This window comes from Oxyura jamaicensis, chromosome 21 (assembly GCF_011077185.1).
Source record: "Oxyura jamaicensis isolate SHBP4307 breed ruddy duck chromosome 21, BPBGC_Ojam_1.0, whole genome shotgun sequence".
In the NCBI taxonomy this organism is placed as follows: Eukaryota; Metazoa; Chordata; class Aves; order Anseriformes; family Anatidae; genus Oxyura; species Oxyura jamaicensis.
Genome location: NC_048913.1, coordinates 5,752,909 through 5,775,877, shown reverse-complemented (window position 1 = coordinate 5,775,877; position 22,969 = coordinate 5,752,909). Strand labels below are relative to the sequence as shown.

Sequence of the window (22,969 nt, the reverse complement as noted above, 5' to 3'; positions counted from 1 at the left end):
AAACAGCATGAGCTTGACTGTGTTAGTCAAGTCAACTTATTTCTGAACTGTGATTTCAATGACAGCTAGAAAGAAAGAGTACTTTTTGAACAGCGTCATTCCCTTTCATCCTTCACAACAGCTGAAACTCTCAATTTGGACTAAAATTAAGAAATACTATTTCACTACATTATGAAATCATAAATTCGTGTATTACATTAATTCCCATCTTACAATGTCTCAGATGAGCATAGTGTTTCAGATAATGTATTAAGTAACAAAAGAAAATTCACACCTGGCTAAAGAGCTGCATCCATCTTTTCCTTTTGGATCCATCAGTTCCAGGCTCACATTAACCATGTCGATGAGGAAAGACATAGAAGTATACACTTCTCCACTCAAAACTGTCTGAAAGTAGTAAACATCAACATTCTTTTTAAGAACATCTGTTTAAGTTTCATTCCTGGATTAAATTTTGTTATTTAGGACAAATGCAGGTGGTTAGAGTGTCTTTCTCCTTCAACGCATTTCATTAACCATTGCTGGGGAACAAAAGTTACATTTCACAACATGGTGGCTGTTTCTTACATGTCTCTTCTAAAGATTAGAATCTCAGAAATAAGTGCAAGCAACTGTTGAAAGGACAAAGGTATTACAAAGAAAAACCTAAACTCCCAGCAATATCTACAGATAAGAAAGTTCTTCACTACTCCTCTAAACATTTTTTTTAATCTACCAGTCCATCTCAAACTACAACAAAATAGCAGATATTATGCCTTATCAGAAAACATAAAATTTCAAGACAGAATTTCAACTTCATAAATCCATACGTGGGTTTATATACAGGTTCCTCTTACATGAATTCTTGGATCCTGCAAATCATAAGGTCGCATGAACTCTTCTATAGGCTCCCCAAGGTTGTTCTCCAGCAATCCACGTATCAGTTTGTACTTAGGCAAATCCAGAGAACAATGGACTGATGAGAGATTGCCGTGTATCAATATGTCTGCAACCGCATGACTTAGCTCTCTACACCAAAGGAAAGAAAGCCAGGTTTTCAAGGTGCAGTAACACAGCAGAGAATACTTTAAGATACATTAGAAGGCATGTAAAGCATTGCTTTCAGGCAGACAGAATAAAAAGATCCTGCTTAGATCAACTCACTTGTCTAAGTTTCTCTCTACTTGTAGCTTCAGTCTGAAAGGTTCTTTTAAAAGGCTTCCTCCTGTCTGCCTCACAAAGTATGATGGAAAGCTCAAGTCTGCACTTATATCTTCCACGGCCTTAGAATACTCTCTCGGGTATCTCTCCGCAGCAAATATGTCCATGTCCTGCAGATCAACCACAATGCAGTCTAAGAGGCAGATGTGATCCTCTGCAAGTGCACAGGAGATAACACATTAAACAAGAAAACAAAAAAAAATATCTGCAAAACTAATGCAACTTACCTAAAAAAAGAAATTTAGCTTCTCCTGGAAGTTATTCTGATTGTTTTTATGATTTTTATTCACACACATCAATTTCGGTAACTATCTGATACCAGGCTCGTTCACTGATAAATGTAAACTCTTCATTAGAGTTCACAATACTCCTTGAGTCTGTAATACACATCTTAAAACATACCCAAATCGCAGCACTGTTCTTCCAGAAACTGAACTAAAGTTCTGTAATCCTTTAAGCTGCAAAAAGCAACACTTAAACTAAGAAGTTACTGTTTTTAGAATCTACAGTCTTTAGACCTACAGCCTTACATTTTCCTGTGTCACAAAAGATATGTGTGAAACTGTGCTGCATTATTTTATGCAGGAAAACAAGAATTAAATTGCATTTTTACCATTTAAAACATACCTGGGCTGTCAGGGTTTGGTACAACAGGTAATTTTGATTGTTGCCCTTGTTGCTTACTCAGTGCGCTCAGCATAGGCTCACTCTTCAGCCTAGAAACATTTGCTCCTGATGACTTTTTCATGAACAACCCTTCTGTCACTACTTTCGATTCATCTGCACTTGCTGTTTTCTTCATGCTGTGTTTTGGTGTTCCCAAAGGAGATGAAAATTGAAATGAATCCTGCTAATGAAAGCAATTTTATAATTAACAATAGATTTTCATCTAACACACTATACCAAGGTTCAAACTACAGCGAGTCCTTGTCAAAAAACTGAGTACTTTATCTGAATCCCAGTATTTTTTTTTTACCACTCTAGAAAGATGTTGAAATTTTTTCCTATCACCTTAACAGATTATAATGTTGCCTATAACAAAAATTTTACCTCAGAAACATTTTCAAAGAAAGCTGTGAAACAATGACAACTTAATTCAAAAGCAGTTGTTCTTGCACAACCAAAAAAACCTCCATGTGAACAAAATTAACGTAAAATAGCGGGCTATGGCTGTCAAGGTAACAAGCACATCTATAAAATAAAGACTGCCAAATATTTAAAAGCTGTTTTTCAGAACATCTTCAAATGAGTTCAACATATGCAGTGATTTCTGCACTATCATGTCAGCAATTTATTAGAATAAGTGAATAAACACTTCTATACATAATGTTATCGTTTTGTGCACTATAAAGTTCCATCTTAATACCAAAATGTGTCCCAGAATTTTTCTGCAGTAGCTGAGTTTGCAGATGTCAAAGTTTCCTACTCTCATTCTCAAAACCCCCACATGCGAAAACAGAAAAGCTCATTTATATTGGTGCATAACATTTTACACTTCCCCACCACCACATATCCAGGGGAATTCTTATGAGTTTCCACCTTCACAATACTGTCTAGCACCAAAAACCTGCAAAGGGTATAGCTCACTATACAATGAACAAACAAGTTGCATCAGCATTAGGAATTTATCCTCTCATAAATGTGTCCAGTGGGATAGGTCTACACACGGCCCTTAAACCCCACTGCCAATTTCAGGGTTCATTTAGTCTGTCCTGATTCAAATGTTATGAATCTCATGTTTCAGTTTTGTTCAAATTCATGTGCCCCAGCAGATACAATTGTCTGTCATTAGTGATCCACTTGGTTCCTTACTCTGGGATTACTGACTTTACCCATGACTGCAGTTACGATCATTTCTCATCTTCTTTTTGTAGCCAACTTACTGATGTCATAACACAATCGTTACCCATAAACCTTCCTTTCCCTTTTTAATTTTTAATCTTACTTGCCTTACTTGGTTTAAAATTATTATTCTTTGGAAAAATTAATTGCAGCCATGATTAAAGATTTTAAGATTAACAATTTGAAAATATCAGCATTTAACATTGCCCTGTAAAGATAAGACTGAAAAGAACATGCAAAGAAAAACCATCACATCACCTGTAAATCTATGAATTTATGTAAATCCAAATTAGTAGCTCCTCAGACATGCATAAAAAAGCACACAGCAATAAATTTAACTCTAAATCTTATGGAATTTAGCAAGTTCTTTATATATTAATGTAGATAGGAACTTTTTAAATGCTAAATTCCACAAGAAAAAATCCTTTTTTTTTAATGATTGAGGAGCACCTCAACACTACTATAAAGATGTGAAATACCTCAAATAAAACTGGATCCTTGTATGCATTGCCTTGTAAAATCAGATCCTCAAAAATAAACATAGGGCAGAGAAAAAAAATGAAAACTAAACAAGAAAACCAACCAAATGAAACAACAACAACAACAAAAAAAACACCACCAAAACACATCCACTCTATCCCATTTCAAAACAACAAGTTATCTAAAGTATTATGGAATACAGTCCCTTTAAATTGAAAGAAAACTACTATACACGCATCCTTTCTTTACTCTTACAACATTAATTTGGGAACGTACCATTTACAAATCTTTAAATAGAAAACTCGATACTACAATCCAATACTGCCTTACAATAAAGTCGTTGTTAGGTGTTAATCAGATGGAGGTAACAGACGAAATTCCTGTAGTGATGACTGCAGTACACCTAAATTCTTCCCCCCCACTTTAAGGGAATAGGTGATTCCTAGAACAAACACCCATTCTGTTGTATAGATTAGGTATAGAAACCCTTCCAAGAAGGATTTTCCTTACCCCAGATTTTGTGGCTGTATCTCACAATAACAACACTGACTATTCCCTGTCCTGTACTTAGAGCCGTAGGTTCAGAACTTCACTGGAAGCCTTTCATTAGGTTTTACATAGTGATACCGACCACACATACTCAGTTTCATTAAGTAAAAGAATCACAGAATCACAGAATTTCTAGGTTGGAAGAGACCTCAAGATCATCGAGTCCAACCTCTAACCTAACACTAACAGTCCCCACTAAACCATATCCCTAAGCTCTACATCTAAACGTCTTTTGAAGACTTCCAGGGATGGTGACTCCACCACCTCCCTGGGCAGCCTGTTCCAATGCCTCACAACCCTTTCAGTAAAGAAGCTCTTCCTAAAAGCAGAAAGAAAAAAATAAAAAAGAATGATTCTCTTCTCCAACATTTTTCAGCAAGCTTCAGCTGAGAAAGACCTCCGTTCTCTCCTACTCTTGTTGAAAATTTAGCAAAAAGCTAGTAAAGAGCTGAAAGCCCTTTATTCTACAGCCAGCTGGAGTGAGCTTTCTAACAGGTCCAGTTCCAGTAATTTCCAGAAAACAGTCTCCCCTCTGACCTGAAAGTCTCAGAAAGCAAGCACAGGTGTAGGCAAGCACAGAATGTAACAGCTACATACAATTATCAGCCGGACAGATCTAGAAGAATATCTAGAACACTGGTTTCACTACTGGTAGTTCAAAATTTGCATACAAAGTGTAAGATTCATTTATCCGTTTGATAAAGAAATAAAATGCACAAGCACTACAAAAAAATACAAGAAGAAACATTGAGAAGTAATGTTCTTACCTTGTTCTTCAATGAGAAAGTACCTGGCATACCCGCAAACAGAAATCTGTTCTTGACTTTCAGTTTTCCAAGATTAGCTACAATAAGACTATTAGACTTTGAGCTTTCAGGTATAAGCAGCACGGGAGCACCAGCCTCAATATCAAGAAGAACTCGAGAAGCTCGCTGCGCTTTATCTCTTACCTAGAAAGAGCAAATATTTGCTTGAAAACTTAGTTCACGATGTCAGAATAACTTGCAAGCATATTGCCTATTTTGCTTCCTCTCCCCCCCCCCCATATTTTTATGAAGTGTTTCTCTGAGAACATTTACAGAATATTTTTAATGAATTTTATATTTCATGGGAAAGAGATTCTTGTTAGGGCTTTCTGATATTTTCACACTCTTAAAAATACATTTAGAAACAATAAAAATAAAAACCTAGTTTACAGGCAGTAGGTGATTAGCACTGAATTCAGGAACACTACTCTTCAATTTAAAAAATTAAGACAAAATTTTGTCATATTTTATGTAAAAATTTTAAGAAGGAACTCTTAAACTCCTGTTTTCAGCAGAGAACAAAGGGTAGTTCAGAAAGGACTGATGTAAACAGCAAAAGCCTTTGCAACGGGTACAGAAATCAAGAGTGAAGTGCACTGTCCCCATTGAACAGAGGCATGACAGATACTACTACTTAAACGATTACTTAAGAAAATATTTACAAATAGGAAAAAAAAATCTTTTAGGACAGATGTTTCCAAATCATCTCCAAACTTCCTAAGTGATGCACTTTAACATATACAAATATTATCTTTGTGTATCACCCTCTGAGTGAAGAACTTCCTCCTACACTCCTAACTCACAGAGTTGATGCAGTAAGACAAATTCTAAGCTACATTTCAACTTTTGTAAGTACGATAGGAAAGAACAGGGCAGGTAGAACAAAAAAAAACAACATACTGTTTGTCCTTCAACTGCTGCTCTTTGCCGCCCCAGAACATCCTGAAGCTGAGTAAAATGTTGGATGAAAGATACCACCTCTGCCTGGAAGCGCTGGGTATGCACATACTGAACAGATGCCATTCGCAGAGTGACACGAATATCACACTCCCTCTGCAGCAAGGGGTCTGGCCGTCCGTATCTGTGAGAGAGGTCAAAAATAAAATTTAGCTGTCTATCTTAACCTACGTTTTACAAATAGAGCTATTCAGTATTAACATTCAAAATAATAACACACAGGATTTAACTGATAGTATATAACTGAAACAATTTCAACTACAAATGTGAAACTATTTGTATTTTATATTAATTACTTTTAAATTACATTCGTTTAAGCTCTGCTGAATTTTAAATAGGCAAACAGAAATCTGAAATGTTGCTCCAACCTCAATATCTAATAGATATACCTTTGGTTATTCTATACATCACAACAGTGACTTAAAATAAGTAGTCTACTGCATGATAGTATGCAGATCTTTCATGATAATAAAAACAATAAATTCAACTCTAAATCAGTGTGCTGTTATATTTGAAATGAACCGCATAATGTTACACTGTTAACTTCTAATCTGAATAATTCTGGTGGGTGGAGGAGGGAGTGGATAACCATGAAATACCACAGGACGAGAACTATTGCTTTACAAAAAGCCTAACTTCAAGAAAACCTTTAATTTCAAAATTAATTAAGAAGCAATGGAATATCTATCATCAACTGAAAACTTCTTCCAACTTCTAGAAAAAACTACTATTTTATATAGGAAAAACTATCATCTAAATACATTCAAGAACAGCTTTAGAAGAAAAAATGTATTTTTTCTCCCTGATAAGCCATTTTACGTTCAGCAGAGAAAAGTTAAGACTGTTTCATGTGTTTATGACTGGAAATGTTCTAAGTCCTGCTTACACTCCAAGTTTCCAAAGCAGAATCATGCACAGAATCAAGCAAACCTGAAAAGGTTTGGTTTTTTTTGTTGTTGTTGTTGTTTGCTTGCTTGCTTTGGAGTGTGGGGTTATAGTATTGTTAATACTCAGAAACAAGTGGTTTAAATTCATACTTATAGATTTGAAAAATGAGTGCCTCTTCACCACTTGTAGTGAAACGCTCTCTGTAAAATTCTCCATGAGTTGTAAGATCACTTAAGGACAGACTTCCAATACTTCCTTGCAGGGCTAGATCTCCATCTGCAAAACAAAAGTCAGGCAGTTAGTCTCCTCAAACACGACTTACTAAAACCCCAAAGTAATTTTTATTATGATTATTATTTTTTTTATTAGTGGAATAAACTAATTACAAGTAATTAAACGACATTGATTAAACATAAAACCTCGTGCTGAAAGCAATTCTGTTACAAAGACTGTATTAACCCAAATATTTACACACAATGTGATCACAGCACTTTGACCTGTGAAAACTTAGACAGAATTCTTTTTTCCTCTAAAACATTAATATATATTTTTATTCTGCTCTGTGAAAATAAAATACCAAATTCCTAGCCAGTTTCGACTAAAACCATAAAGGGTTTGGCAACTGGAAGGAATGCAGAATTTGAAATCAACACTGAAATACCCTGATGGGGAAGAAGCAGCAGTGGCAAGAAAACAGCGTCTTCCCTAGGAAATAAACACACAGACACACACAAAAGCCCAAAGCAATGAGCAAAAAATATAAAAGCACTTCAAATCACAACTCCAATGCACACCTTTTATTTTAAACAGCATATCATGTCAGACCACCAATCTACTCACCAATTACCTCCAAGTGAGCTGCAAGTTTTGACACACTGGCTTTAGCAAGCTCGCTAGTTGTCTTATTCAGAACTAAAGATAAAGAATGGACCTGGTCAAACAAAAAGGAATAGGTTGGTATTAAAAAATATAACTTCATAACTGGAGCATCTTGTTAGTTTTTTTCAAAACAATTGCATTATAGCTCGTAACTGGCAAACAAGGACAATTTGATTGGGAGACAGTGGATAAAAGCAGTCTTTTTACATACTTGTTTGCACATTAAAGTCTCCCAAACATCTTAGAATGATCATTCTAGCACTGTTACCTTCGTCCTCTTTCAAGATTTGCCATTTGTAACTCAGACTGCAGGACCTCTGGAGAAAGACTCTATATATACACACACATACACACGTATACATATATACATACACATGTATAAATATGTATAGTTAATTTTAAAAAGTCTAAGCATATAAAGGTATATACACATAGACATTTATATGAGTATGTATATATATGTATCTAAGCATATTTTTAAGTAAACTCCTAAGCACCTAGAACAGTTCCAAATCAGTACATCAGGTCTTCAATATTGAACCAACCACACCATTTCAGAGATCACAGACATTTAGGCCATGCCCTTTGTTATCCCAAGGAAATAAGAATCACCTTCCATGAGATTTACACTTTTCCAAGATTCTTATGCCTAGAGTTGACTTGGGATAGGTGAGAGTGTCAAACTCTACTCATGAGGGCTCCATAAGGATAATAAACATGGAGCATTCTACTTCAGCCTCCCTTGAAGAGACATACACACATCTAAGGAGGGTGACGGAGCAACAGAGCCAATCAACTTGCAAACCTTTTGCTTTTCTTTAACTCCTGCCCCCTTTTTAAAAACAAAGAAAACCCTGCAAAAATACATATTCTAAATGTGCTGTTTCATGTGCATTCTTCACTATAAAATGTTAATGTGATTTAAATGTCATATTAAAACTTATGGTTTATGGAAACTTATCAGACAATCCAATTGCTATTTTGCATCTCAAATATACCTTCAGATCCAGTTTAGTGTTTACAGGCTCTTGGGCTTGAGAAACTGATGAGGTATTTACTTCCGATTTAGTTGTCTGCTGAGTATCTTCAGGCTGTAGCTTCATTGCATGATTATCAGCAGTGGATCCAATCCCAAAGAAATCCAGTATCACCACCCAGGTTTGCAAAGTTATTAAGACATCAAGACAATTAAAATCAACGTCTATACTACGGTTAATTTTGTTATAGCGAGAAGAAAATTCAGGATGTTTCCTATCCACCAGAAATATATTGATGTGAACCAATGAATCATCAAAGTGACTTTTTCCACAAGGCAACTTGGATCTGTCTGCTGTTGGAGAAGGAGGTGGAGTCAGAGGATACTCAGAATCAGTATCTTCTTTCTGCTTCTTACGTGAGGCACAAACTGGTCTTTGGTATAGCTGAAAGACATTAGTCGCTTCCTCCATATGAGACGGTAGGGAACGTGGCATATCTGGATATTCTACGTTGGATACTGAGGGACAAGACTGTGAAAGATACTCCTTGTGTGCTAAACTGGATGGTTTGGGTGCTCCACGGGACACCATGAGATTCTTATACATAGAGTCTGTTTTTTTTTCCAGAAGATCTTCCATTAGTAGAGAACGTAAGGCAATCTGAACAGACAAAGTCTGAGGATGATCTTTAGCAAACTCAACATCAAAATCCTGAAATTTAAGGCTGACAAGACCTTGTGCACCAAGTGTAAGATCACCACTTAACTGAACCTGGAGCTCTGAGATGTGGAAGTTTGCTTGAATCTGAGTAAAAGATTTTGTTTCCCTGACAGCCAATGACTTGTTCGGAACAGAAGAAAAACTAGAATGGCTGAATAAGCCATTATCCTTCCATTCACTTGAGCATTCTGTGCCTGTACTATGAACTGATGCTGAAGGAGAAGTCTGACAAGTTGAAGATACAGTAGCAGCTGGAAATTTGTTCAAGTCTTCACTGTAAACTAAATTATCCAGAGTTTGCAGGACTTGTTCATACACATGTTTTGCTAACACGACCTACAATGTAGAAAAAAAGCCACACAAAACAAGCCACAATTACCACATGAGCTCTCTGAATCATGACATGTATTTTAAAACTCTAAAGCAGAAAAACTGTGGTATTTCAAACCAGACAAATGTTAAGTTGAAAAATAATGAAAAATAATCCTGAACAAGATACAATGCAAAGCTGAAATAAAACAATTCATCTGTTTTAATTCTATAAGATTACACACTCTAGAAACATACAGGATAGGATCCTAGAAAAGGATGTGTTCCTAAGTAAAAGCACCCATAGAGTTAATTAAATCACCATACAAACTAGCCTTAAATTACCATGCTGATATTATACAGTAATGTATGTAAGAAACACTCCACTTAGCCACCATTGTTTATCTCATTAGTTTTAAAGTTTGTTTCCTCTGTTTAAAAATCTCTGCCCTTGCAGAGGTATTTTTAAGGATAATAGCATTTTAATTCTTAATTTCTACCAGAACCACAAATAAACACATCTGATGCTGGAATGTGGACAGTGACACGCTTGATTTTCCTTCTGCGATACATGTTCAGGGTAACTAAAAGCCAGACTTATTTATAAAGATCTCCAAAATGCCCCAAAACAGGATTAAATTTTGGTCATTGTTATTATGACTTCACAGAACCACAAAACGGCTGAAATTGGAAGGGGCCTCTGGAGGTCCTCAGGTCCAACCCCACTACTCAAACAGGGTCACCTACAGCAGGTTGCTCAGAACCACCTCCAAGCAGCTTCTAAAGATCTCCAAGGAAGGAGACTCCACAACTTCTCTGGGAAACCTGTGCCAGTGCTCCAACTTCTCTGTGCATGGCACAGAAATGTTTCCTGGTGTTTAGATGGCACCTCTTGTGCCCGCTGCCTCTTGTCCTGGCACTGTGGGCCACTGAAAAGAACTGGGCTCAGTTGTCTTTGCACCCTCCCTTTCAGTTACTTATAGACATTATAAGATCCTTCTGAGCCTCCTCTTCTTGAAGAGGAACAGTCCCACCAACTCTCTCATCCTCTTCTCATAGGAGAGGTGCTCCAGCCCTTTGATCATCTTGTTGGCCCATAGGACTTCTGTGGCTTCTAACCACATGTGCAAGGCTCCAATTCCTAAACTACCAATATGTTAAATCTGAAAGTATTTGCCTGAAAAATACCTATCTTCTATAGAGGGAAATAGATTCATATTTTTAATAGAACTACTACGTTACTACACCTGAAGAGGGTTCACAAATTTTCCTTCAATCTTCATAATGCTTGATATTCCGAAGTCTTCATTGCTCAGTGGGAATGTTACATCCAAATCCCTCCCTAGAGGTATCTTCTCCAATTTAAACTGGATGGTGGTGTTATTCAGAATGTGGAAAGCTGTTAAGAGAAAGTGAAATGAAATCTATAATACATGAACTGGTTATCCTATGTTATCCCTGCTGTACAGCCCATATAGGAGCTATTAACTAAAATTTATTAGCAATGCTAAAATAAGCAGATCTGGCTCTGGTTTGCAAAATTTTTGCATGAAAGGCATTACTCAGTTCTTGATTAGAATAAAAATGGATACAAATAAAACAATTTGTCCACTGGAATTAAAATTGAGCAAGACATTTCTGGGGGAAGGGTGAGAGAATACATAAGTAGACCTACGGTCAACACCCATTTTTAGTGCTATCTATTACATTAAAATAATTAAGAGTCCTCCAATTAACATACCATGGCCTTTATGTAACGATTCAAAGAAGTCGTGACGAGTAAAATGTGATTCTTCCTGGCTATTAATACTGGCAGGACCTGAAGAATGTAGCCCATGAGGTATCTCACTTGTAGACTCTTTCTTGCTCATAAACTGACTGCTATTTAAAGAATACATTTTAATATCTTTAATTTCAACTTGCAGTCTATCACTTGTAGACTCATCTTCTCCTGGTACAAAATTCTGAATGCATATTTGTCCTAGATGGCCTACAAGCAGTTCATGGCTACCAGGCTTTCGAGGTATTGAGACAATTGGTGATTCAATATTTACATTTAATATAAGCTTAATAGTTTCACTTTTGAGAGGTGGTGATCCAAATGCATAGCCATCGTTTTCTTCTAAGCTGGCAACATCTCTTGATCTTGGTGTTGTATCAAACAAAGAAACCATTTCACTGTATTCAGCAGTTTTAGTTGCCAAGACCGTAGTAACTTTGGAAGCTGCACTTTTCAGCATGCTGCGGAAATTCTCTTCCAATTCATCCATTGACAAAGTTAGTTCTTTCAGAAATTTAGCCGAGTGGTTGTAGTGTAAGGAGGCCATTTTGAGGTTGAGAGAGCATTCCTCTTTTGATTTTTCTGTCAAAGTGAAACTTAAAGCATCCGGAAGGCTACTTCCATCATCAAGTCTAAAGAACAATGATTCAAGGTAATCTACATCACCAATGAGATTTTCATACCTTACTGTATTCCCTATGCTGACAACATACTGGTTCTTAATGCTGTCTTGTGTTAAATCCATAAGGTGAAGACATCCAAGAGAGCCATTCACATCAAATTTATTACACATGGAGACATTGACTTTGGTGCCACCAATACTGGCTGTTGCGATTTTTCTGCCATATTTTTCTCCATTTGTCATGCCAACTGTCCTGAGGAGGAGTATATTCAGCCAGTGAATATCAACTGCTACCTCTGTATTCTGCACGTAAGTAGACTGAAAGGTTTCCTGCTCCCTCCAATCTCTTTCCAAATCCGCCATTAAAGGCTGAGGACTAGAGTCTTCTTTCTCCTTTGGGAAAGATTTCTGGAGAAAACCAATGAGTTCAACAATTGTCTCTGGATTAAGGATGATATCCAGGTTGTTCACCTGTACAGAGATTACCTGCAGACTGCTATCCAAATTCATCGACGGGCATTCTGCACTCACAAACTGATACTCGAATTTTATCAGGGACTCTTGATCTTTCCCATTGTTACCAGATGAAGTGTTTGATGCTGCGGCGCATCTCTCTGTCAGACTAGCTGCATCAATGGGATGTGCATCACATGGTCCATAAACTGGTGACTGAGCCCTGCTGTCTCTAAGACTCCCTGTTGGCACATCAAAACTCAGATTCTTATGAGAAGCCATCAAGAGATCAAAATCTGTTCCATATGTTTGCATAGTATCAACAAGTAACAGGCCATGAACAGTCAGGGACACTTCTGCATCATAAGGCCTTTTCACAAAATGGGCATTGGTGCCAAAAACCTTGAGTACAGAGATATATCGTCCATTACTTTCAACACCCAACTGCATACAGTTTACTTTGAATTCAGCCAAAAGCAGCTGAGATTCAACAAGAACTTCCCTGGTATGTTGCTCTAGCATTACAACACTCTGCGTTAGATTCATTACAGAATCATGCAAACTGCCAAGCTGGTCTACCTCTGAAAAAATCTTGTCTTTTCCTAAATGTAGACCATCTGAAGACTTAGCTTCGGATGCACTCAGCTGTGTACACCAGTTCTTCAGAGCTGATATTTTGTCTTCATTGATATGAATTTTCAAGTCTGGTAGACTGCCAGACAAGACAGCTCCTGGGTATTTTGGGTCAGATGTGTATATCAATCTGCGTTCCAATTGCAAATGAACATTGAATTTTTCTACCACGTGTGTTGGACCCACATCACTATCTTGAACATGCTTCCAGTTGTCTTTCACTCGGCCCACCATGATCTGAAGGTCCATAAATGAAAGTGTGTATCTCTCATACATTTTTTTACTCATTAAGTGTGCTTGTAGTTGCTCTTCACTTATTTCTACACCAGTAAATTCAGACATTTTGATACCACTGTTGGTGCTGGATTCTGGCGGCGGAGTATTGGGAGGAGTTGCAAGAGGTGTTTTATATTCTTCATCACTTAGTTCATTGAATTCTGATGAAAAAGTATCTGCATTCCTTTTAGATTCTTCTGTGGATTAATAAATAAAAAAAATAAGTAAACAGAAGTATTCTTCCCCCCTCCTTAGGTATTTCCCATCATTACGTAATGACGGGAAACCCCACTCCCCAAATTTTCTTCCACTTTTTTTAAACCAAGCTTCAGATACTTCTAACAGGCTAATGCCTCAGTTTTACAGGGAAATCCAGATCTACCTTCTGTAAGCAATCTGTGTTCTTTTTCTAGTTTGCCCTAAGATAGAAGGTACAAAAATAAAATTCTACCGTAGACAATTATAGGCCTTGACTTTCAACTGCACTACAAAACTGTTAACCCTGCAGCCATACTTTTTTAAAAATTAAATGAACACCACACAGGTATCTCCTTCAAAAAATTTTAACACATTCTCACACACCACAAAGTTCAGCTAGATTTTAAATAGGTCTAATTTTATTTACAAGTTCCACTGCAATTTCTTTTTAATTTTCATTCACTGTTTTCCTAGTGTAACACCAAAGAAGTAATGATTATTTTATGAAGCAATGATTTTAACTTTTGATATAAATAAAGAACATCAATTTTCCTTTCATTTTTTTTTAGGCTAGCTATAGACACATCTGCTAAGAACAGAGAACAGAGACCCACATGACTCCAGAGTTGGAGTGCTTATTCAAAGCATACTTTCCCTGAGAGAGCTGACCCAAAAAAAGGCATTCTACAGCTATATTTTGTATCCCTCTAAGCCAAAATCTCATCTACAGTAAAGTGCCTGACACACTAGCTTCATACCTGTTCACAGCCTTCAAGAAGTGTATCACTGGGTATCATTTCATTTAAAAGGCAATTTTATAGTCCCCCACCCTCCACCCCAAAGAAAGCCCTTATTTTTTTTGCTGCAATAATTCTAGACCATACCTTGAGAATTGGTAAGTAATATTCTTCCCAGATCGATAACAACTAGCACTGGATCCACAAATTTGAAATCATCAGGAAAGATCACCTGAGGGGCAGAAATATCAAGGCACACTGTCCAGCTTTTGCTGTTTTCCTGAAAGTTAAGAAGAAAGAAATAAGAAATAAGGGCCCGCAAGAAATAGCTTCCCTTAATATAATCAAAGCAAAAACAAAACAAAGAAAAGCCAAACAAATCACTCTAGTTCGGCACTTTTTCCAGCTGAAGAGCTAACTTTCACAAAACTTCAGACATGTAAATGTTTGGTTGCTTGTTCAAAATAGCTGTTTGGACTTGCATTACAGTCAATGAAGAGACACTTTCAGAAGGTGAAGAGTCCCATACTAAGATAGTTGAACTGAACATCCTATCTCTTGGCTGGGGAAACTGAACCTGCCTCCATAGCTTAGAGAAGACATCTATCATTTTCCGTGGAATTATCAAGGCTATCCATAAATACAATGTGCACTAGACTGTGTTTCATCAAACATCGAACTAGTAATTGTTGAGAGCAATTATCTGTCATTTCACTGAAAACAACCCTCAACAAAATTCTCTTGCAACAGCCTATGGATAAATGACACTGATACATATAACTGATACATATAGTAATGTTACCTGAAAACTGCTGCTTTAATTTTAAGGATGAATGAAAAACAAAGGCACAAAAAAATCTTTATTTTCCTTAAATAAGTGACACACAAAATTAAGTTTGACCTAACAAACCTCCAAAGCACACTGAAGCCAAGAAGCTGGCCTGAAATCATCTCAGTAACAGGGTCAAGAACAGAAATATACTGCTCTGCCATTAATCACAACAGGCCTACACCAGAAAATAGACTGCTTCACGGCAAAATGGAAAAAAATTGTTATAGATAAAAGATTTCCAAGAGAGCTTAAACAACTTTCCTCAGCTTTTACAGAAACTTCCACATCATATGTGGAAGTAATATGTTTTTATTTGACCAACAAGTACACATATAAAAGTATATGAGCTTTCAAACACACAAGACTTTTTCTAGGTTTATCTATAGAAACGTTTCATTGCTACCTTTAAGGCCAAGATGCCTGTCAATACACTATCGTGTATAACTTCACACTTTCTCAAAAAGAACACCACACACAAAAAAACAACCCTTCTCTATGGAACTTTAAGTGCTAAAACATTCATTAAGAAACCCTAACCACTTGGGGTCAAAAACTTACAATGAAGTCTCCTACTAGTAAACGATCGATAGTTTGCCTGATTTCAGCTTTTGTCTGCATTTTCAGCTTGTTGTACTGTCTTCTGGCAGCTTCAGCCACTTTTGCCTCTAACTCAGACTGGTAGCCAAAACCTGTACAAGAGAGATAAAACAGGATTAGGTATAATTTTGTTCATTTCTAATTGAAACAGAAAAATAGAGAGAGACCTACTCTGAGTTGACAGAAAAGGTTAAGTACTTAAACCTTTTTTTTTTTTTTCCTTCAGATATCAACAAGTAGTGGTGTATTAAGAACATCTTAACGTTCCTTATTCTCATCCCTCATCTCCTCAGAAACCAAATTTTAACAACTGAAACTGCAAAGGCAGTTACTTTATAATGTTAGTAGACTCCTAAACCTTGCTGTCCTTAAAAGCTTATGGAAGCTGTTTGTCCCACATCTAAAACACAAGATACCTCAAACAGCTTTAACAAAAGGTCAGACTTAATTTAGTCAGCAGGAGAGATACAACAAGAATTTTGCCTGTACCATTACCATAGAAAATATTCTGCTTCCAACAGTCCTCTGGAATAACCTGTTCTCTAGATCCTTTTCCAGAGAGCTTACAGAAAGATGCCTCCTAATTTGGGTATTTTAATTTAGGCAGCATGAACACTCATCATGTAGTATAGTAGCAACTTGCAATTTGAATGTAAAAGTTACAGGAGTCTGCCCAAGCAAAATCTCTTATTCAACTAAACAGGAAAATCATTCAGAGAAGTCTCAGAGCATTCCTCAGTTTGAATTTAAAATGGAGATTGCTTTTCTACTACTTTACATTTCTAAAGACTAAAAAAACACTTTTAATTTAAAAAAAAAAAAAAATCAACGTTAAGAAAAGACAGAAAACCAAAAGAAACCCCACATCAAAAAACATTAAAGGTTAACCTGAGGTATGAACCCTTCCCTTGTAGAAGAAGTCAGCTACTTTCTTAATGGCTTGTGGGTTGTAAATAATATTTAGAGGTCTGGTACTGACTTCCAGGCGCCTCTCAAAATTGCTGTGGATTGGATTTCTTTCATAAAGCATCTCAAACACTGGAGCATCAGGATCTGCAACTGAATTAAAAGCAAGTTACAAAAAACAGTTAGAAAAAACAAAGCATACACACAAAAAAAATAACCATAAAAAAGTAAAAATATATATATATATATATCCCAAAGTATATAAATACTAATTTTTAATTGGTACTACTAGTAGTGCCTGCCTGAAAATTCTTCATTAACTGAAAAGCAAGTAGTAAGATCAACTTCTATAATCAACAAAATTCAACGTGCTTGTATACACAAACATTTTCAGGACAGGGGTCCTACAGTTGAACTCCTAACCTATTTTTTCTTTTCTTTTAAGACAAGACAAAGAATAAGTGCAACTCACATTGTCTTGAATACATATTTACTCCTTGTCAGAAGTCAGACAACTTGCATGCACTTGTATGTCTTAACAAAGCTTTTATGTTTTTTTACACTATTTGTAACAAGTATCAAACTTTAGGCATAGCGTTTTGAAATTTCTAGTTAGTAGGAATAATCTCATATGCTTGCTTTGATCAAACATAAAATGAAGTCTTTACCAATGTTCTGATTAGTCATTTCTGAAGACAAATTCTGTAGTCCAAAGGAAGATACGCAGCCAACCTCTTTTTGCTTATAAGAATTTAAAAGAAAAACAATTGTTAGACAAATATAAACCAAGTCACTTGATAAAAACACAAAAGTCTTTTCTTTATCAATCTTCTGGTCACTTTATGTGAATCAGATATATCTCTTGAGACTATTTTATGTGTATTCTTCTTTCATGAAATCAAATGAGAAGGAAGTATGACTATATGAGAAAGCAAACTCTATCTACCTATGCAGTAGACAGACAAAGGTTGAAGAGCAAATTTCAGTCAGTTCTCTACAAATTATAAAGTAAAAAGACACATAAGAAACTCCCATGTACTAAAGCTTTGTTTGCTTAGAAGAGATACTTAAAATCTCTTTAGCAATTCATTACAAAAAAATAACTTCTGTATTTCTGCTGATAGTGTAACAGTAAGCAGGTAAAATAAAACCTTACTTGGACCAAAGAGCTTTATGAAAAAGACCAATTACTGATTAAGCAGCAATGCTGATTGTTCCAGAATTAAATCTTGTTCAACAAATTATCTTCTTGCCAACACATGTAACTGTAATGTTGAAGTTGCAAGCATACAAAGCAAACAATGAAGAGTTCTATGAATGATCCTTGGAAAGGGAGAGTAAAAGTTCAAGAAGTGGAGATTTTTCTTCAAAACTCATCTCTTTCAGGGATAAGACACAAACCAAGGGAAACATCTGTGTTGAATTTTGGAATATAACTGTTTTCATACACGCTTACACATCCTACACAGTAACTCATAGAGTTTTTTTCACCTACAGGATTAGGGAAAACAAGAACAGGAAATATGGTCCCTTCTGTTGCCAAATCCCTCAGAAAAAGACCACCAAGCTGAACTTTTAGAAGTGAAGAATTTCGTCGAGGAAGAGATTCTGCTAAGATCTTTACACCTGAAATATAAAGACATAAAATGTTTTTATTTTGTTTTATGAATGCACACAGCATAGCTTTTATTTATAATGTATGGATAATAAATAATATCCAAACAAATCTGTTGGAAGGGTATTTATATACATGGATATATATTTAATTCTACCAAAAAAATAAAAACACAATTTTAAATATTTAATAATGATTGTGAAGCATGTATTTATCCAGTTTTTCTTTCACACATGTAAAATTAGATTACTATGTTGAAATCGTGAATATCTGAAGTGAGAAAACTTCTAATTTGAGGCATCAATTTCTACTAAGTGGCTTCATAATTTCATTCTGAACATTGTTTCAGTATAGTAATTTAAAGGATTAAAAGCAAGACTCAGAGGAAGGTCTGAAGGTAGACAAAGCTCATCTTTGCTGAGAAAGAACAAACATAAACTGACTTTATACCTGAAAACTCCAGCTGCATAAAAGCGCTCTCCTCAACATGCACCACTTTCTTCTTCTTGTGCAACAGAGTAAAAGAGCCACCTTGCAACTGTAGATTTAATTTAGCAAAAACATGATCCCTTTTTGTAAATGTATTCATGCTAGAGGCATCTGCAGCAGGATCAAAAAAATCATCTGCTCCTAATTTAAAAAAAAAAAATAACAAAAAAACAAAAACATCACTTATGTTATATAAATCAACTTCCTGGAACGTGACTGAAGAACAGAAGGGTTTTTCTCTCAACTAAAAATAAATAAATCCAAAAAAAAAAGCAGATAGACTATATTCCCTAACAAAACTGAATATTCAGTAGAACTCTATTTCCATTATGGTACAATAAATCCCCGATTAAGACAACCCCAACAACACAGTACTGTTACTGCTGTACACATTCACAGTACACTGCATTACCTCCACCCATCTGAACGGAAAGAAGTCCCAAAGCTCTTTGCTATAACCATCTAAAATATTTAGAAGCAAACATATCCCATATACCCCTTTAGAAATAAGCAAACACACCAGGCACTGAATTTTTTAACAGGTAATTAAGCTTTAGACAGGCTCTGCTTGCTGCCTAGGTGCATCAGCTGATGCACATAATCTTTGAACAGTACTGAACTGAGAAGTTTTTTCTGTTCATCTTTATCACGTATTTAACTAGGAAAGTGTTAGCAGCAATAAGAAGGAACAGAAAACTGCACGCTGCCATACCTAGTATGTCTTCCGGATTCCACTGTTCCTGTTGTTCTGGCAACAATCCTTCAAAAGTTTCACCTTCACATGTTTGCTGCGCATATCCATACCAGCCTCCCCAGCCAGGAAACCAAGACTGAAGGTACTGCAGCATTCCACTGCTACTGCCATGTGCAGATTCTGCTGTTGGAGAAACTCCGGGAGAATCAGGCAACGGCTCTTTAACACTCTGTGTTTGAACATTGAAGACATACATTACTGCTTGTAAGTGAAATAATATCACGAGCACACAAAAACATCAGAGTAACAATATGATTCCATCTACTATTTACTTGGCACTCAAGTTCAGTATGCCAACTGTGATATTTACGATCGATACTTTGCCGATGCTCTCCTATATGGGCTAAGAAACAACAAACATAGCATCACTTAATTGCTGCATGTTCAGATAAGAAGTCATATGAAATTATCTAAGTCATAGTTTAGAAACACTGCACTGGCTCTGGCTGGGATGGAGTTGACTTTCAGCACAGCAGCTCATATAGTGCTGTGCTTCGCACTGAAGATTTCTTTGCTAGAATGGGGTTGATACTGCATTTGCTGTTGATACACATTTGCTAGAATGGTGTTGATAGTGCACCGATGTTTTGACTACTGCAGAGCAGTGCTGGCATAGCATCAAGGCTGTCTCTCCATCCCCCATTCTCTGTGAAGGCCACTAGGCTGCAGGTGTGCAAGTGGCTGGGTCAGGACACAGCCAGGACAGCCGACCTAGACTGCCCAAAGGGTTATTCCTATTATGGGACACCATGCTCAGCAATAAAAGCTGGGGGCAGGGAGAAGATGAACAGAAGGACATTTTTAATGAAGGCATTTGTCTTCTGGAGTAACTGCTACACTCTCTAAGATGAAACATACTTGCCCTGGCAATTCTGGAAAGAATACTGTTGAGGAAGACCATTGTATGGTGAGGCTTAAGCTCACCATGCAAGTGACACAACAGTAAAACTTGAGGAGCCAAGCACTGTTTGCCATTTTAGTATTGATACCACACTTCAAAAATCAGAACAAATACATACTAACACTCTAGCAGAACAGAAAACACCCCCTCAGAATAATTCACTTAAAGATTCCAAATATTACCCTGTACGAAGAATGTTTCTCACCTCAGCTAGGTCGTGAAATTTATCATGAACTATCTCACACAGTATCTTCAACTCTTCGTACGTTTGCTCATCCTCAATACGACACATTTCTGCCTGAAAAGACCAAAAAGGTTAAGTAAATACTCTAAAAGAAAATAGTATCTTGCTTACAAACATGACAAATCTCTCTGCACTACATTTGAGATTGATGGAAAAACTAACATGGCACTAATGTCAGGATCCAAGAACTTAAGCATATGAAAATAAAGTCATACGGGCAGCCATAATACTGACATTCTCCGCTGTTTCAAATACCTTTATTTGGATTGTAAAATACATTATTTTAACACTTTCAATGGTAAGAAGTTCTTGCCCAACTATATCCTTCTGTCATGCATCAGGAGCAAGGTTTGCAGCACAAAATGCAAACCATGGAAAGTAACCTGATTTAACAGAAAGATGAGCTTAGTCAAGAGCAAAAAAAAAAAAACTACTATAAAAACTGTCCACTACTTTGAGCTACCCCTACAGTTCACATCTAAATAATGCAAGTAAAGATTACATACAATCTAAGCTTTCAATAGGACTGTACATGTATTTAAGAAACATGAGGTACACGGTGCCCTGAACTGATTTAAGGAAACTGATTTAAGAACCAATACACCTAGAGATATAAAGCAGTTAATTATAGTTCACAAGGTTTCTTGCTCCTAAAGCAGAACATGGGTTGATTAGTAGGGTCATCCCTCTAATTTTATTCATCCTAACATCAACTGGAACAAAGTTTTTAAAAAAATAAATCAAAGGAAAGCACCCCTGAACAACTAGCCACCATTTTTCCTCCATTACCTACCTCACCATATGCACGATGTGACAATACTTCTGATATTTAAATACATTTTGAGTCTATACAGAATGAGAGTTAAGAAAGCTTGACAGACTGAGGTGAGCATTCTATGAGAGCTAATGCTATTTTTGGTGAAAACCAGTTACAGCTCAAAAAGTTTTTGCATAGCAAAACAAAAAGACAAGAATCCTGTCATGCACACACCTCCCACAAGCCCAGGATTCGAGCATTAAGAACTCAGCTGTAGTCAAAATACAGCCTGTTCCGTGAAAATGACCTACAGTAAAATTAAAGATGTTTCTAAAGGAGAACAAATTTTAAATTTGTTACAACAAAATAGAACAAATAGAAGATAATTAATCAACATTGTAAAATCTCAAATCTAAGTACCTCCTCTGCAGTGGACAGTGGTTCCCCCTTCAACTTGCTATAATACATGTCAGTGTAAGACACTGCATCTCGGGCTCGATGCAATGCAAACTCCCAGGTAGAACGTCGTCTCTGCTCCCTGATCTCCGAAAGGTTAGCATTCAAAGCAAAGATCCACCACTCTCGGCAGCTGAAATATATTAAAATTAGTAGATTATCAGTACTTCCAAAAAACAAATGTCATACTAGTGAAAGTTCCAGAGAGAAAACACAAGGCAACTGATCAGAAAAGGCATCGTTATTAGATACAGCATGTATTGGCTAACTCTACAAATTGCATAGTATTAAACAGTGCTTTGCAAAGTCCCCACTACTTTAATGGGATTTAGTATATCTGTTATACATCAAGCACAGTCATTAAAGCCACAATGTTGACTTATATGGACCTGCAGTCTGAAATTATACCGTCTTTCTTCTTACTAAAAGTAATATGAAACATTTTATTGGAGCTCTTTCCACAAAGAAAATTTCACAATAACACAGTGTCCACATTGGAGAAGAACCTCCAATTTAATTTCAATTCCTGGAAACTGTGAGAGAAGGACTGAAAGACTTAAGAATAATTTTAAGCTTGGATTATGTCTCAATATTTAAAACTGATTTATGAGGTAGGGAAATAAGACATGAAAACGTAGCATATGACTACTATCTCGTATTTATCTTCATTCAATTCTCCCTAGAACATTTTTAACATCACACTAATTCAACAAGACATCCACAGATAATACTTACTGCTCTGTTACTGTAACCTTTGGTCTCCACTTCCTGAATTTAAGCTGTCGTTCCTTTCTAGCCAGTTCCTTCAAAAATCCCATGATCTGCTGATACTGCATCTTTTAGTTAAAGAGTAGACAGATCAATTAGGCAATATTAGAGTGCTTTCCAAATCAAAGGCAGGGAGCGTGAGACAACCACAGGCTTAGCTTATCTGCATCAATGATCTGCACATGGCTTCAGAATTAAGACTGATGTTTATCACAATTTGGTTCCCTAGCATCGCCTATCGTCTTCGAGTAGCTAATGGCTAATGTGTGAGATACATCTTACAGGCTTCCTTGTTTACAAACACAGAGCATGAAACCTTTCTGGTCAAGACAAGCAAGCAACTT

General features: G+C 36.4%; 1 protein-coding gene across 4 annotated transcripts in view; it reads right to left on the bottom strand.

The window, feature by feature from the left end:
• VPS13D (vacuolar protein sorting 13 homolog D) overlaps positions 1-22,969 on the bottom strand; it is a 100,243-nt gene that overhangs the window by 68,677 nt on the left and 8,597 nt on the right. For 2 of the 4 annotated variants that reach the window (XM_035344390.1, XM_035344388.1), the window contains exons 9-29: positions 22,593-22,693; positions 21,822-21,990; positions 20,606-20,698; positions 19,458-19,668; positions 18,707-18,886; positions 18,137-18,267; positions 17,310-17,382; positions 16,624-16,794; positions 15,697-15,827; positions 14,454-14,586; positions 11,349-13,568; positions 10,855-11,006; positions 8,600-9,634; positions 7,563-7,653; positions 6,872-6,998; positions 5,778-5,958; positions 4,839-5,021; positions 1,828-2,050; positions 1,144-1,354; positions 837-1,008; positions 275-387 (exon numbers count right to left, since the gene is read on the bottom strand). In XM_035344390.1, coding sequence (XP_035200281.1) covers positions 275-387; positions 837-1,008; positions 1,144-1,354; positions 1,828-2,050; positions 4,839-5,021; positions 5,778-5,958; positions 6,872-6,998; positions 7,563-7,653; positions 8,600-9,634; positions 10,855-11,006; positions 11,349-13,568; positions 14,454-14,586; positions 15,697-15,827; positions 16,624-16,794; positions 17,310-17,382; positions 18,137-18,267; positions 18,707-18,886; positions 19,458-19,668; positions 20,606-20,698; positions 21,822-21,990; positions 22,593-22,693 — 6,101 coding nt within the window. The remainder of the gene's footprint in view (positions 1-274; positions 388-836; positions 1,009-1,143; positions 1,355-1,827; positions 2,051-4,838; positions 5,022-5,777; positions 5,959-6,871; positions 6,999-7,562; positions 7,654-8,599; positions 9,635-10,854; positions 11,007-11,348; positions 13,569-14,453; positions 14,587-15,696; positions 15,828-16,623; positions 16,795-17,309; positions 17,383-18,136; positions 18,268-18,706; positions 18,887-19,457; positions 19,669-20,605; positions 20,699-21,821; positions 21,991-22,592; positions 22,694-22,969) is intronic. The other 2 variants (XM_035344391.1, XM_035344389.1) reach the window with 1 other exon arrangement.